Source organism: Falco biarmicus, chromosome 1 (genome assembly GCF_023638135.1).
Source record: "Falco biarmicus isolate bFalBia1 chromosome 1, bFalBia1.pri, whole genome shotgun sequence".
Lineage (NCBI taxonomy): Eukaryota > Metazoa > Chordata > Aves > Falconiformes > Falconidae > Falco > Falco biarmicus.
This window is the reverse complement of record NC_079288.1, coordinates 15,565,374-15,582,635: the sequence shown is the minus strand read 5'-3', so window position 1 is coordinate 15,582,635 and position 17,262 is coordinate 15,565,374. Positions and strand designations below refer to the sequence as shown.

General features: G+C 51.4%; 1 protein-coding gene across 10 annotated transcripts in view; it reads right to left on the bottom strand.

Moving 5' to 3' along the window:
- The window catches only part of MSI2 (musashi RNA binding protein 2), a 255,804-nt gene that overhangs the window by 49,046 nt on the left and 189,496 nt on the right, over positions 1 to 17,262 (bottom strand). For all 10 annotated transcript variants that reach the window (XM_056327735.1, XM_056327727.1, XM_056327753.1 and 7 more), the window contains 2 exons: positions 9,821 to 9,903; positions 727 to 841 (listed from right to left, as the gene is read on the bottom strand). In XM_056327735.1, the coding sequence (XP_056183710.1) occupies positions 727 to 841; positions 9,821 to 9,903 (198 nt within the window). The remainder of the gene's footprint in view (positions 1 to 726; positions 842 to 9,820; positions 9,904 to 17,262) is intronic.

Sequence of the window (17,262 nt, the reverse complement as noted above, 5' to 3'; positions counted from 1 at the left end):
GGGGGTTTTACAGAAATACATTGGCAACAGATTAGCAGCATTTTGTCTTAGTAAACCTGAGGACAGAGTATCAAGAGGTTGTCACGTTATATAGAAAGAAGAACTCTCTAGGCAGAAACAAATGAGAACCCATTATAACTAAACAGACCTCATGCACAAATAGAATTTTGCCATTAAATATCATTTATCCCATTTAATTAGTATTTTCTGGATACAATACTCTGGACTAAAATACCGTTCCATCTCCTTGAAACTAGTAATTATTGTTGCGACCTATACCGTAACACATCTCCCTGCTTTCTCCATCTTGCATGCCATTTAAGAACCGGCAAGATTTTCAATTATCTATGCTGAACTGTCAAAGATACCTTTAAAAGAAGGGGAATAATGTGTGACTCAATTCCTCTAAAAAAGGGGAGAGATCATTTTTAGTCAGAATGAACACACTGCATCCTTCATCATTCTATTTTTGCGAGTAAGAGTAAAACAGGCTATTTAAAACATCCATTTAAATGCAAATTTTTATATTCCAGGAAGGGGGTGTGTGGAGTTAATCATTTACCACAGACAGGATTATTTTCCCCACTCCACCCCTGCTAAAGTTTTTGACTCGCACCCACACAGGTGCAGGGATTTGCTCACCCCTACGGCTTAAGCGTTCAGAAATCAGGGAGACAACACGGGAGCCACTGGCTCCGGGAGCCGTGTGGTGGCTACAGCACTTACCCAACATTCCCATCCCTAGCATAAAAGCGTCCATGGTATACGGTAATCCACGTGCCCTTCCTCTCGTCCCTGGTGGAAACATCACTTCTTTAGGTTGTGCTTTCTTACATTCTACCTATTGAGCAGAAACATGTACAAATGAGATGCAAATGAATTCCATGTAAATGTCAAATGCAGAACTGATCTACTTAAGGGGGGAAGTTTTATTTTTAGCATTTGCCTCCCCATACCGCCTCCCCCTCAAAGGTGAACTTTAAGAATAGCGTAAATGGATTTAAAAGAGCAAACGTGTATGTCTCTTTAAACACACATAGCAAAACCCCACTGGAAAGATGACAGAAATGCTGATTTAAGAAGTTGCCGTGTTCCTGAAAGGAAAACCTGTGCTGCGTTCCCTCTCAATGGTACTCGCGGGAGTGAAATGAATGGAGGGAGGTCTCCAGCACAGTTCTATTGCAATCGATAACAGAAAATGACTCTTGGTGATCATTACAAAAAGCTCCTTTTAAAATAGGAATAAAGAATCAATATTTCTACCCAGCAGAAAATTTCTGTAAACCCTATTAATAAATGATCTGCATTCTTTCACTTCCAGTTACTCCTGCTGCCTTTTGAGGCTGCTTAATGTCACTTGAACCACACTGCCGGTCCCCACCGATGCCTTGCGCGAGGCGGCGCCGCCAGCCAGCCGGCAGCAGGACAGCCAGGCCCCCAGGCCCCCCAGCCACGCCACCGGGTGCTGCTTCCCAGCCTCTTTTTGTATAGGAAAAGGGAGAAATAAGGTACGTTTCCACATTTCCTAGCTCTGGCACTGCCAACTTGCTCCCTCAGCAGATTGTCCCCACGCTCCCCTCGGCACTGGCGCTACGGCTGTGCCGGTAAGCTGGTTTGGAGCTAACCAGAGTTATCCCAACCCATTTCTATGGCTCTACACCTTAGCTCGTGGTCTGAGCAAGAGGAAAACGTGCAGGCCTGCAGTGCAGCCCTGCACGGGATGCGGGGAAGCCCCACGCTGCTATCTGCCCCACCTGTACACTTTGCACAGTGAGAATCACTGGTCTAAGGGTAAGGGTCTTGGGCTGAATCCAGAGGTCTGAGCTTTATTGCCTCTAACTTTTTCTCCAACCAGTTCCTCGATCCTCTCTGTGCATTTACACCCCTCCCCAGCCTTTGCCTGGCCAGAGCAGAGCGGGAGCAGGGGTGCTGCAAGCCGGGACCGTGCTCCTGGCAGACACTGTGCCACGGCCATGCACAGCCCCGCTGCCCCCAGCCCCACTGTCCTGAGCGTGGGGGGGCTGCTTGTTGGGGAGGACTAGGAGAGTCGGCTCCCAGCAGGGCTGTGTCCCCCCGCATCCCCTCCATCACTCGCACAAGCAGGCAAAGGTGGGCGTGCGCCCCACATGCAAGCAGGCAGCTCCCCCAGGCAAACCCGGGGATGCAGGATAATACGGCTAAACGTCTCAGTGCCTAATAGCCCGATCAGTGACTGTGTATTCATTGTCTTATGAAAACCAACCGCCTGTTCCTAGGCAACCCCATCAGCGAAAATTTCAGGTTTATACAATTTTCATTTAGGTAACATAAAGGTTAACTGACTGTAATGGGAGTATTTTAAACAAAACCACCTACTCCTCCCCTTTCTGCTGCAAACCTCCACAGACCGTATTTACTTTGCTTGCTCGCAACACTTCCCAAAGCTACAACGCTCAGACACTGCCAACGCTGTCAAAACACACACTTCTTGCAAACAAGCTGCTCCAACGCAGTGAAGTTTGGAGCAAAATTCTTCTGGAGTTCTTATTTTGTTACTTTTCTGCCAAAAAGTGTTTGGGTCCTTGCAGGAGGCAGTGGGAGAGGGCAGAGCGGGGTCGGGGTGGGCTGGGGTAGGGAGGCATGTGTGCACAGCCCCGACACCGCGGCACAAGGGGAACGGGGAAGTAGGCGAGCAGGGGCAAAAGCAAGAGGGGTGCTGCAGAGACCCACTCTGTAGACATCCCAGAACTGGCAAAGCCTCAACAGGGCCAGCAATGTCCTCCGTCTCCTCTTCAGTGCTGCTAGGGCAGCAAGTTCTCCGGCAGAGAAACACCTCAGCGAGGGCCATGGTGAGGAACGGTGTGTCCTCCAGCCAGGGCCACCAACCGCCGCGCCCCTGTCCCCTGCACACCCATGCTCACCCCAGCACACACAGGCTCCTGTGGGCACGGGACAGTGCAGACACACTACTGAGTGTGGTGGAGAGCCCTGCGGTGCACCCCAGGGCTGCCAGGCCCTGGAACTAAGACAAAAAGTGAAAGAAAAGGAAAGCGAAAACTTCACAAGCTGAGGTGCTGCCGTCAGAGCAGGGCCAGGGACAAGGACAGCGCAGGAGGTGTGTGCGCAGCCCCATCACTGCCCTGCAGGGATGAAGCCTTCAGAGCTTCCCAGGAAGGCTTAAGCCTGAGCCCTGATGGTGGGTTTCAGCCTTACTGGGCTGTGTGCCATGCTCCCCTCCCCTCCCCCAAACCTCGGTGCCCCCAGAGAGCCCCACAGCCCAAAGGCAGCAGCCTGCTGCTGCTCCCGTCTGCACCAACCGCCCCGGAGAGCCCAGCGAGCTCGAAACGCCGAGCACCAGCACCCCAGCAGCTCAGAAGCATCCTCTCAAACTGCCCTTTGCTTATTTTCAGTTGGAGGGTCATTTAACAGGAGCGTGCTGATCCAGCTTCTCCAGCCAAAGGGCCGGGGGTGAGCACACGAGTATGCCCTTTCATTTCGCAGCTGCGTTTTCTGGGTTCGCCACCCCTCCGAATACCACGGCAGCATTGGTTACACCTCGCGGCCACTGGTGCTGCCAACAGTCAGGATGATAAAAACAATCTAGCCTGGCTCGATGGACAATTAACAGGAAAATGAAGTTTGGATTAGCACCGTTAGAAACAATAACCCAGTAATTAGCTTTTGCAACCACAAAACAGCCTACTGCTGCTCTCTGAAAGACTAGTGTAATTTATGATTTTCACAGCACACAAGGATATAAAGGGAATGGCAGTGAGCTGCAAAGAAGTTTTAACTGGGATTTAAAAGGGAAGGAAAAGCCACCAGTAGGAAAGAAAAATAATTCCTAAGCCTTTGTAAACAAATATGCCCCCTATTAAGGGCAAAAATATTCGCTGTTATCCAGCAGAGACTTTTTTCCCCCTGGGAGGGATGACACGCAAGATAAGGGCCCAGGAGCACTGGCCCCGCCATCCCTCGGGAAGGGGCTGTGTGACCTGGCAGCATGCCTCGGGTGGATTGTTACACTCCCCATTCAGCAGCATCAGGCCTTGAGGTGCCCTGCAGAAGCTGCCCACGCACCATCCCATCGGCGCATGGCAAAAAGGCAGTGACAGGAGGCGAAGCACCATGCCAGCAGCCTGGCAGTGGGCTTGGACGGTGCCTCTTCACTAACAGAGGCTGCAAAAGCAGAAAAAAAGTGGCCAGGCTGCTCTTCTGCAAGAAGCCAGCCCTCTCCTCCACGGGGAACGGGATGGATGGAGATGGCCACAACCATCCTGCAGCCACGGTTACCACGAGGGTAAAGCCCTGGAGGCAGCCGGGACGTCACTCGTGTGCTGGCAAAGCGGAACGTACAACAGGACTGCTCCAAGAGGGAATATAGCTGGATTTATGAGTCAGTGCTCAGCTCAGTACCGAATCACCCCCAAGAGCCCGCCCAATGCAGGGACTTTGTACATAAATCCGGATCTTGCACAAGCTTTCAGTTCAGCATTTCTGTGCATCTTAATAATTTCCAGATTTTTTCCATCTCCTCTGTAGGAGGGATGTGCTTCACTTTCAGCAGCCTAACAAAGAAAGTTTTACTCTAAAGCAAAAAAAAAAAAAAAAAAAAAAAGCAGGGAAACTAAAATTCACTATTTTTGTTTAGTCTAGTTGGGAGAATTAACATTACACTGGGGTACTCTTGGGTCAAGCCAAGCAGTCAAAGCCACTAGAACCCAGGATGGCTGAGATGGGGAGTTAAAAGCCTCTTATACCCAGCGCAACAAAACAGGCTGTCAGCTTTCAGCACCAGGATGTCTCAAAAAAACCCATGGCTAACAGCTTTCCAGGGAAACCAGGGCTATTTTGAGGACAGCAGAATGCACACATAGTCACGATGCACAAAAAAACATTTTACCACCCAAAGACAAGGCAACTTTGTCTTGCCAGCAACGTGTGATTCACAGTTAGCTGAGATCCCATTACCTTGGGGATGCTGTGCCGTTCATGCCACGGCAAGGCAAAACCATTGCTCCCCTAACAGGGGAATCTGTATCCACCCAGTGCTGCTGCAAAGGCAGCGCTACACCAGGCCACAGCAGAAAGGTTAGAAGGGTATTAAAAAAACCCAATGCATTCGATCATTGACAAAGGTACGGTGGGGACAAAGGGATGTCACCTCCTCAGACTGCAACAGGAGAAGTTGGCAGCTACGGGTGAGCAGAGGAGTTCACCAGACTTTCTTGTGATGCATCAATCTAGTTTGTCCACAGAACACCCGGTGTTGGGCAGGTCCTTCTCGTCCCATGGGGGCTGGAGAGCCCAGCCCCTGTGGAGAAGCTGGCCAGGGCGGCGTTGCTGTAAAGCTCACGAGCTACATCATTTAAAAGCACGTTGAAGACAACACTGCAGGAATGCATCCAACCTGCAAGCGGTCTGCAGTGTCCTTCAGCTGACAGATGGGGCTTCTAAAGCAACTGCACCTTCTGCCTCTCCCTAGCACCACGAACGTCAGTGATGCCTCGTGTACCTGCCTGCCCAGCACCATCCTGCACGGGGTCAATCACCAAATCATCATCAAATGGTTTGGGTTGGAAGGGACCTTAAAGATCATCTAGTTCCCACCGCTGCCATGGGCAGGGACACCTTCCACTAGACCAGGTTGTCCCAAGCCCCGTCCAGCCTGGCCCTGAAGGGGCCTCATGCCCTCACTGCGATGAGCTGCCCACAAAGAGCCTGTCACCATGGCCATCGGCTCCTTTGCACAACAGCTCACAGCAGAGCCCACAGGTGCTCTCCCACAACAGCCCATCAGACGTCAGGCTCCAGCTCTACAAGCTCATAGCGATCCTGCAGCAGGGAACAACAAGCAGCAATGCTTCCCCCTGACCTGCTGCCCACCAGAGCCCCCACAGGCAGGCACACTTTGAGCCTCGGTGCCCAAATGCCTCATGGAGGAGAGAAGGGAGAATCCCAGCTCTGAAGAGTTCCCCAGGGATTGCAGGAGGGTCCTCAAACTGAAGCTTCTGTGTCTAATTTTTCTCCACTGGAGGTGGTTTCTTAACTCTCTGGTTATCGGCCTGGAGGGTAAAACGAGGGTTGATGCCCATGGGGAGGCTGGAAAGGGTGAGGGAGCACCGAGGTGTGATGAGCTGGGGCACTGGGCAGATTTGGGACAAAAGATCAGAACACACTTACAGCACTAAAGCAATTTGCTCACAAGGGAGAAGGGTGATTTCTGGACCCAGATTAAACATACACCCACACACAAATCTCTCATGCCCACCAACCCTCCCCCCCTGTCCCTTGACATGCCTTCCTGGCAAGCCAACGCCACGTCCCATTCCAGCCCTACAGCCACTCTGGGCCCAGATGCTTGGTACACAGAGCAGCAGGGTCGCCTGGCCAAGCCCGCCCGAAGACATCTGCTCCAGAAGCAGCTACCGGCAACACCCCACAGGCCTGCAGCCCAGGTCACACCTGCAGCCAGCTGAGCAGCGTGGCATGCCCCAGCCTGCACTACGCTCCCTGTAGCCCCCAACACAGCCTGCAAACCCGCTGCCACCACCACCAGTAGGGCACCAACTGGAGAGGCAGCAGGATTGTGCATGAGGCCCAACACCACATCTAGGGGTTGACCTCTGCCTTCCACGGCGCCCAGCTGGCAAAGGACCCAAAACATCCTTTGTAGCTTCCCAAAACATCTGTGTGAGGCTGGGGGTGGTTTTCTGGTTTCCCATCGTGTTTCCTCTGCTCCCAGTAACTGCAGGGCCCTTGGATACTGGTGGTCTTGTGCTCCCTCCTGCCTTCTGCGTGTAGTGCGCGGTTTAGTCTTTCCAGGGATGGAGGTGCCTTAGACTACACAACATTTGGATGAAAACCCAAAGGCACGTGGTGTGTGAAACACACGTCTAAAACGTCACCACACAGTGAAGGCTGCCAGTCTGGGGAGAAGCCTGAAGAATACTGGTATATTAAAAAAATGTGCACAATAAACCCCCCAAAACCCCACCGTGAGAAACAGACACAGGTGCTACGCAGCGCTGAAGCCTATTTTAAGCCAGCCCAACATTTCTGCCAGCTGCTCCAGAGCCTGACTTGAGAACCTGACTTCAGTGCCAAGCGCCTGGGCCAGGCTCGGTTCATCGCGCCGCTCACCCGGGCTTGTCCCACATATCCCCGATATGAACGACTCTATCACAGTGGGATCTAAAGGAAAATAAATTAGTCTGTCACATTTCTTTTTCAGCTACTTTTGCATCCTCTTAGAAAACCAGCTTTCTCTTTGCAAAGCAGCCTGTTTGTGTCAAAGGAACGGTAGGCTGGGAATAGCTTGTTTGGGCTTTATTTGTTCCACCCTGCAATGTTTGGAGAGCATCTTTAGCCTCCCACGTAAATTCCAAGTTTCATTTATTAAATACCTCACTGGCATTTTCTTTTTACTTTCACACTGCTCCTTTAATATTACGTTTGACATTCTAAGCTTTACGGATGGCAGCAGCAGGAGAATGGGTGGGCTAAAAATAGCCTGCCACAGAGACGGGAGGCTAGAAATAGGCTGGTGAACAACAGCAGCCCTGCCACCCTTTGCCTGCCCCCACATTTTGGGAAATGGCAGCATTCAGGAGACAGGAAAGAGTGAGCTCAGGGTGAGCTGGTGCCTGTGGAGCCATGGATGCTCCAGCCAAGCAGCCCAGGGATGGGGACATGCATGGGGACGGGATGGGGACATGCATGGGGACGGGATGGGGGTCCCTGTCCCAGCTCACCAAGGGGCTGCAAACCTCATCGCCTCAAGTGGGGCTGTGAGAACCCGTCCCCTTTGGGGTTCAGTGCTAGAAGGGGGTGTGTTAAAAATGAAGTGAGAGTAGTTTGTCTTCAAGGGTGCTGTGGAAAGTGCACCTATGCCTAACTCTGACCCTCAGCCAGCTGTGTGTCAGCTCCAGCCACTGCACCGGCTCAGGGTCACACACACGTGCACAAGCCCTCCTGCCCCTGCCTGGGTTTGTTTGGTAATTAATCTGCAGACACATCAGCAATATGATGAGTCAGTCCCAAGACAGGATTATGTCTCATCTCCTCCCTCGTGGGCTGCTTTTAAAATTAGTGCTCTAGAAGGAGTGACAAGAAGAGAATGCTCAAAGCATCGTGGCACCTGGATCGTGCACCAGGCAGGCGCAGACAGCCGGGAAGAATCTATTTTAATTATGCGCCACACCAAAACACCAACAGCCTATGCTGTTTCTTTTGCTCCTTGTGCTGTTCCTCATGTGTTTTCATCCTGTTGCATCCTCCACATCCCCTTCACGCCCTGCTACGAAGCATCACACAGTGCGCTCTGCCCCACTGCTGGCACCGGCTTTGCCGGGACACACCAGCACCTTGCCAGGGCCATGCCGGGCAGCGCTGATCTGCACCAGGCAACGGCCAGCCTTGCTCCAGAGAGAAACCCACCGTGTGAAATCACTAACCTACAAAGTAGGACACGACACACACCCACCCGCCACAGAGTGGGAGGAAAACCCCGGAGCATGGCACTGTAGCTCTCCCCTCCCAGCTGATGATCTTACCTAAATTAAGTTTAAATTCCAAGCATTTCTAATTGTTGCTGGGTCTGTCGTCGGGATGCTGGGATGGGGGTGGTTGGGGTTTGTTCTTTTTGTTTTAAGGCAGCTGAACCAGCATTTAGTAACTATATGGAGGGGAAGGAGCCTCCCCTACAACCCACGCGAGGTATCGCCAGCGGCAGGAGACCCTGGGAGCAGGAGCGGCTGGGGAAGCAGCGAGGTGCTCAGACAGGGCAGTGGCAAAGCCGGCGGCACCCATCCGAGATGGAGCGAGAGGCTTCCCATGGGACAAGGAGAACTGCCCCAGCCCTGCCCTGCCATCCCACCCCTCAGTTTGCCAAGGAGACCCTCACTTTTGTCTCGGATGCCTACTGCAGTGAGGAACAATATGAGGAATATTATTTCAGTGCCCTGGGAAAAATTAGCAAGTCAAATATTGAATCAGGCCTCCAGCATATGCCAAGGAGATTGCTTTGATCTTATCCACACTAAAAGCTCTATTATTGAATTTAAAGTCTGTGAACACATATCAGACCAATATACAATGCATATCTGAATACACATTTGAGAAGCAAAGGATGTTTTGACAAAGGGAAAAAGAATATTTTAGCTCAAAATATCAAAGTTACTGCATCAATTGAAATACGAATGCCCTTTTTCATCCGGCTCAGTGGCTTTACTGACAGGGCAACCCACAAACCGGGACCCGACTGTCGTTTAGGAGAAACTTCATCAGGGTCCGGCTCCTGGCTTGGGCCTGGGTGGGAAGCGATCGCGGCTCGACGGCAGAGCCACAGCTTCCCAGGGGACACGGCCCATCAGGCAGCAGCACCATGACACAGGAGCTATTTTGGGAGCGCGCTGCCTGTAGCAGCTGCCCAGTCCACTGCCCTCCTCCAGACCCCGAAAGGCAGCCGGCAGTGGCTGCCACGGCTCCCCCGGGAGCCGGGTGGGAGAAGGAGGGCTTCTCCAAGGCCGGCGCAGGAGTGGAGCAGGTTGTCTGACCCCATCTTCAGCCCTTTGGCTTCCCACACCAAACATGCTCCGGGGCGGCTGCCTGAGCCTGCTGGCAGTGCCTGCGCTGCTGTGGGGACAGACACCTGTGCGGCTGGCACGGGGACGGGAGTGGGGTCCAGCCTCAACACCCTGCTCCCATGACCCCCCCGCTGTGCCCGGCACCCCATTCAGGAGAAGGGTATCCCCCAGGGCCACCACCCAGGCATGGCACATGGCTGTGACAAAGGGTGAGAGCTCGCTGCCGCTGACACGCGCTGCCGAACACAACTTACCATTTTGTTATTGATTTCGTGGAAATGAATTTCACAGACTTTTTCCACCACGTCTTCATTTTCAAAAGTTACAAAGCCAAATCCTATTTAATAAAGAAAGAAAAAGGGGAGGGGGAAAGGAAAGTATTAGTTAAGTTGAACAATTTCACTTCAATAAAGCATTACTTAGCCATCGGGACTCCAGAAAACTTTCATAAAAGTATGCATGTGTAAACACACCTGCTGTCTATGGAGCTGCTGCTGAACTTATCACAGACTAATGGAGGGAAGAAGCATTGTCTCGGGGAAAATTAATACGGTTCTGTTCCAGCTCTTCCATAGGATTTAATGGGGAATTAAAACCTCCTTATGGATTTTTTGATCCATCCTGCAGAATTTAATGGATAGTTACATCCCAGTTACACGATGGCTCAGAAACTACAATGAGGCCATATTTTCTTTTAAACCTTATAGGTTTTTAAGAGCAATCTCTACAAACCCAATTATATTTCTATGGAACCATATTGATTTTATCTCTTGTTTAATTCCATGGGACTTCTCCATTAGAGCTGACTCATTACACGGCTCCAAAAAATAAAAACCCAGGAAGACAGAAGATGATTCCTCATTTAGCCCTGGCAAAGAAAAAAATACCAATGCTTCCCCAAACACGCAGCAGCACTCTGTTTCCACCTGCTCTGAGCAAACACCAAATGTCCCCACTGCTGCGTGCCGGGGCGGGCGGCACAGCCACCGCAACTCAACTCCGTCCTGCACAGATGCAGCCGGCCCCGCGGGTCAGCTGGGCTCCGGAGGTGGTTATTTGTCCCTTTCTTCCTGAATTACTTCCTCTAATACCTCATCAGGACATCCTGAGGCCTCCACGAAACCATTACATTTAAGGCCTCTGATCTAATCATTCCTCTCTTTTCTCTGCTTCAAAGGAGCAGTGGGTTGGGGCTGCTTTAGGGCCGTTTGATGCCTGCTGCCTGCCTGTAGCCGTACACCGCATTTGCTCTGCCGGGGCCACACTACAGAAACCTGGCAGCCCACCACAGCAGTACACAGGCATGTTCCCTGCTCCTTCCTTTAAAAAAAAAAAAAAAGTATCAAGCTAACAAACAAAACCCAATCTAACGTGCTACGTTTCTGGCAAAGGCTCGATGAGTCAACATCGACACCAATTAAGCTAATGAAATCTTAAAAATGTAACAACAGGATGAGCTCCATCCCCCAAACCACACTGAAAACTGATGGACCCAACACTGGTAAGACGGCACGTGATGTCTTCACAGCACCAGGCTCTGAGTCCAGCGAGCTGGAGCGTGGGCATCCCCATTGGCAGCCTTCGCCCCAGGCTGGGGCGAGGGGGAAGGAGGATGGAGGGGAGCCCAGCGCTGCCCGGTGTTACTCTCCACAGGCAGTTTTGCCCAAGAGCATCCCTCCGCTCAGCCACGCACCGCACTAATGCTGTTTGGTCTCTGCTGACTGATGAGCCGGCTCCCATCTGCTGCCAGCCGTGTGTCTGTCTGTCCTGTGGCACCCACCCCAAGCCCCAGCTGGGGGGCACACAGCAGCGAAGCCGGCTTTGCTACTGACCCTTCCCATTGTGACTAGCACCCTCCAGCATGCGCACCGTGCTGGCACCCCCCGCCCCCCCAGACCCCTGGCACCAGCAGGCACCCAGCCACCAGCAGCTTCTGTGCCGGGGTCCCAAAGCACCACTCCATCCTTCCCAACACATGCTAGATTTGCTTTGATGGGGTGCAGCACAAAATATTAAAACTATACAGGGGTTTTGGCAACCTACGGGTACAAGATACACTTGGCAGGCTACAACATTTGAAGCTGTGAGGAGCGTTTCAAGGTGAGGTCTGAGCAGCTCCCAGATGCTTGTTTGGGAATGCACAGTACGTGCAGCAATAAGGAACGCTCCCATCCCTCTTTGGACCCTCTTATTGGGGCAAACCCCACCAGAAACAGTTTCTAGGTCTCCTCCGAGGCACGACACACCATCCAAGAGTGCTCAGAGCACTATTTTGCTTTGCACTTAAAGCATGTAGCAGCTTGAAGGATTTTACTTAACTAAAGTCTTTCATTTGCCTTCGAAATTACTCCCTCTAAATCTACCTTAAACAGACCTGTAGTTAAAACTAAATTTTTTGTGGTTAACTGGCTGAATATGGCATCCCAGGAATCCTGGAGCACACTGCATGGGCAATTACCGGAGCTGGGAGCAGCGTGTCACCAGGGACCGGCCTTGCCCAGCGCAACGAGATGGCCAGTCCGGGTCTACAAGCCATTAATTGTTTGAGCACCAGCAACATCTTCATCATTAGTAACTCATTAGCAAGTACTGTAGTTGAGGATTTCTCTTTCAACTTTTGTCAGGTCTCACTGCCAGGATGGAGGAGAGAGGGAATTTAGAGGAGATTAGCCTTAATACACGTAACACTGCAAGAAAGCCCACTGTAGTCATTACACATTTGGATTTGGAAACACGTTTCCCATTCTCATCCACCCCATATGGCTTAAATACAGCTTTATCAAGAAATTATTTGTCTAATTAAATCAGATAGCTACCCAGCTTTCTGCATTTACAGATTTTGTAACAAGAAAAAAATAACAATCCATAGGTGTCAACACTCATTTGCAGGTTTTTAAAGGATCGGTGCCACCTGGCACAGGCCAGCCCGGCTGGTTTGGCACCAAAGCCCAGCCCTGGTGGGTTGGTGAGGGACCCCAGCGCTGCCCCCCGTCCCTTGTCACACCCAGAGCCCACACAGGGTGCTCCAGCCGGAGCTGAAGGCTGGCAGCGTTTCACCTTCACGATTACCGACATCTTCAACTGATTGAGAAGCAACCAGAGGATTTTAATCTGCACATATACAGGCACTTAAAAATCCATAGGATGCTAAATCAAGGGATGCTATGGTTCCTGAAATGAAGAATCCCCAAGAGATTGTATACCCCAGAATTAAAAACTTCTTAAAAGTGGCAGATAATGGATCCTTTTTTCTGGTTTCACTTCTTGAATATCAGATTCCACCTTTTAGTAATTGTACACACACAAAAATATTACTGCATACGTGCCTTATTAGTTAGCATAATGAATACATGCTCATTTTTAAATTACCAACACTCTCAGAAACCTTCCTGGACTAAACAGACAATTATTTCTTCTGAGAGGTACTAAAAGTCAACAAAAAAAGGGTTCTCAGAAAGTGTATGAAAAAGATTAACACAAAACAAAGAAGGCTGTTTAAAATGGTGACATAAATAGGATTCCGGTTGTCAAGGAGCACACATTTTAAAATGAAATTATACTGCATCCTTCTGAATGAAGCTATTATTGGAAGCTAACAAGCTCTATTTAAGAGATAAGCATTTAACAGAGTCAAACGGTTGGGTTTTTTATTCAAATGAATAAAACTGAATATTCATTTGAATATCTTTTCTGTAAAAGAAAAGACAAAGAAGAGGGGGAAAAAATAAAATAAGCAAACAGATGCCCCCCGCCGAGCACCTCCAAGCCAGGTGCCACCGCTGGAGGAAGCCCAGAGGTGGCCTCCAGACCTTCAGGTGATGCCCCCCGTTAGCATCCGCTCAGGGCAAGGAGCCACTCGCGCCGTCCTGCCGCCGGCTGAGGGTCGGGGGTCCCGGGGGTGGGTGCCAGGCCTGGCCCCAGTGCCAGGGGCTTTGCTCTGCCTGTGGAACAGGCCGGTGCCCAGCTCCGGCTGGCTGCCAGGGGCCGGCGGGTGAAGGAAGGAGGCGGAGGAGGCTGTCCCGCGGAAAGCTGCTCTGCAGGTGCTGTGGAAGGTGGCTCAGCTGGGACCAGTGCTGGTGGCCTGCTGGCACGGGGTGGTGAGTGCCGCCTCTGCTCTGTGCCTTGTCCCCCCAGCGCCCCAGGGGAGCTGCACCGCACCGGGCACCCCCGCCGCCCTCCTGGGCCCACCAGCAGCGGGAAGCAGCTGGAGATCTCCCATCCCATGGCCCCCACAGCACCTCCCTCCCGCCCTGTCCCAGCACCACAGCCGCGCTCAGGGCCGCTCCATGTTCACACGGAGATGTGGAGGTGCCAAGGCCTCATCTCAGAGGGATGGGGATGATGGATGGGGCTCGGGGGCTCTCGAGGATGGCAGAAGGAACCCCCGGGCAGGTGCCAGGGAGGTGGCCCCCCACGGCAGGTTTCGGTGTGAGGGGGCTCACTTCCAGCCCCCCCCCTGCCGTGGGTCTGCTCCAGCCTGGTGTGGCCACGGAGCGGCTCCTGCCTCCAGCAACACGCGGTGGGTGCTCAGCAGAGGCTGCTTCTTCAGGTGACTTGTTTTACTCACTGGACTTTCTGTATCTGCTAGTTAGAAGCTAAGACATTTGGGGGTCAATTACCAAAGGATGCAGCTGCCTTCAGCTGAAGCAGAACAAGGTGTGGGTGCTCAGCACCCTGCAGAGCAGCCCCTGCGGGCAGCTGCCTGGCACGAGGAGCCTTTGTTAACGGTCACTCACACAAGGGGCCTTTTCACGAGGGAGCAGACACACTTGAATTATTCCGGGGGAAGGGAAATCCGGGGGAAACACATTTCTTCATGCAAATCAAGAGTCTCAAGTACCCAAATGACCCTAAGTTCCCCTGGAAACGTTTCCAACAAGCCTGTAGATGCCAGCCCAGCCCCCTCAGGTCCGAGGGCACAGGATGCATCCCCCGAGACACCTTCGCTGCTCCAAGCAGCCCCCTTTGACCCAGAGCCTTGTTCGGCCAGAAGGGCTGCCCAGGTCGGAGGGCGGACGGCTCCGTGCAGCAGGAGACAGCTCAGCTGCAGCGCTTTCTGCCACAGAATTCAGAAATAAGGGAAATGTTCAAAGAAAGTGACTGAAACCATAAAAAGATTAAAATAATTAAAAAAAAAACAACAGCAGAAGCCATTAATAATATTAAGAAGCCATACAGAAGATATCAAATGTCAGTGCTCCTGTGTTCTGCATTTTGTTTTTTTCACACTTGACCTAACTATATTTCACACCTTTGTTGTCACTTGAGAGGTTTTATGTCAACCTCGGTAAAATATAGCTGAGATGACGACACCACTGCGATGAAATATATCCACTCTCCCTTGCTAGTTGGCAGCAACTTTTCCACAGCCTGAGTTCTATCTGTGTGTACAGTGACATATATTGCAGCTGCGTTTGCACACACAGAGAACGTCACTCATCAGCAGAACTACACGGAAGCAGCTGAGCGGGTTAGAGGTCTCACCCTCCCAAGCCCGTGCACGCATTAAAGTGAGGAAAACAAGGTGATCGCATCCCTGCGCCAGAAAGGTTAAACTTAGGCTAACACTGGGGTCAGCCCCCGAAGGGCTCTGGTGGGCAAACCAGGACCACTGGCCACAGGGTGCCTCCCACCTCACGCAGCCAGGGCAGTGCCATGGCTGTCGGCACCTCCGTCACCAGCTTGCAGTCCGGCACCTGAGCTCAAACTGCCTTCACCAGTGGCACATACACCACCGCCCTCTGTGCCGGCACCGCTGCTGGGGGAGGAGGCTCTTCCGCCACCAGGAAAGATGCTCTGGTGGATGAAGGCATGGGAACAAGACCTGGGGGAGCTGGTTTCAAGTCCCAGGCTGTCTCGGGTTCACCTGATGATGTGTCACCAACCACTTCATCTCATCTGCAGCGCTCCTCTTCACCCATGCTGTGTCTGTATTGTCTGGCTGGACCATAGGGTCTCTGCAGCTGGGACCGCCTCTCACCGCAGCTACAGCATGCCAAAGCACCAGAGAGCTCCTTGCATGGTTCTGGGAAGTAAGTAATCACTGAGGCTCTATTGTGCCTGCACAATAAACCCAAAGACCAAGGGCAGGAGAGAAGAGCACAGAAGGAGAAAGGAAGAGATTTACGTGGTCCACATCATACCAATAAGTGATGCAGGCTCTGCTTAAATCTCGCTCCTGCTGCTAGGCAAGAATAACCTGGCAGTCGCCTGCTGGTGCTCTCATTAATGCAGGATCTGTCTCCTCTTACACATGTAACGTGCTCCCGCGGCACCGTCCCGCTCCAGGCTCCCAACCCAGCTGCCACAGTGGGAGCGTGGCCCTGGGTCCCTGGGGGTCTGTGGTCCCTGGGGGGTCCATGGCCTCCAGCGCAGGCGCTGCCTGAGGAACGGCTGTACTGACGGATGGGAATATCCAGCCTGACACCCGCTGCAGCACACGGCATCGTAATGAAGAAATATTAGTTCAGGCTGCATTCCCCTTTTGTGTTAGGGCTCAGTACCTGATCTGCTCGTTTGTGTTTGCTTCATGCCTCTTCTCCCCATATTTAAGTTACTTAAGCTTTGAAACAGAAAAGTCCAGTCCTGCTGTGGCATTATTTATGCACCTGCCTTCTTGTTTGTACCAATAGCTTTGGCAGCTGGTCCTGTAAACTGTAACAAAATGCCTTTCAGAAAGTAAAAAATAATTTAAAAATTAAGAAATGTGACCAGACAAGCCAGGTATAATAACATTAAAGCCCGTGTCAATTAATTTTTCCTCTTCTTGATAAACGAGCCCCATTCCATCCATTAATTATGAAGGAAGAAATAAGAAAAGTTGACACTAGTTTAATTTATTTTCTCAACTTGCCTGGTCATATTTCTCCCTGTTGCAAAGCTTTCTGGTGCTGCTGGGAATTGCAAGTGGCTCCCACACAGTCGATGCATAGATTGGTGTGAATCAATACCATTCTACTTTATTCACACATCCCTTGTAATCAGAGGGGAAAAAGTTACTTAGTAAGCTACCACGCATCCCAGACTGCCAAGCCACCTTATAAAAAAATAGAAATATAATAAACATGCAGAGAAGGGGCAGAGAGGGGGGCATGAAACCAAGTCTTGTAATCACCATCACTGGGTCTCGTCTTTACAGACAAACAGCATGAACCAAGCGGAGCGGCTGGGACATTTTAATTGCTCAGACAGCAAACCATGTATGTTTCTAACTTCTTGCTGTCTGCGAAGGTAATTCAAGTCATTATCCTGAGAGTCTGGGAAACAGAGACCTGTGGGTTTCATCCTGCCTCTGGGAAAAACCATCTGTTTGTTAGCACCAGAACCCAACAGCCAGGACCTGAAAACTCAGCCCCGACTTCGCTACCTTCTTATGTTGTGTCTTTGGAGAAATCACTTAAATCTTCCTTGTGGTCCAGGTCCCACGTTTCCTCCCCCTCCGCTTTCTAGTCCCTTCCTCAAAGTTTTCATCTGACATACTGCAACTCAGCTCGTTAAAGCTCAAAACCCTCTTGGATAAAAGCTGCCGATTCTAACCTGCTATTTCCTCTTATTCCAATTTCCTGTGCTGCAGGCACACAGAAGGAGAGGGTTTGGTTTCCAGAGAAGCAACTCTCTCCCGATTCACAGAATACAGCCTTAGTCTGAGGCGCACATGTCTCAGATTTTACCTCCTTAGCTTCAAGGAAGGGTTTGC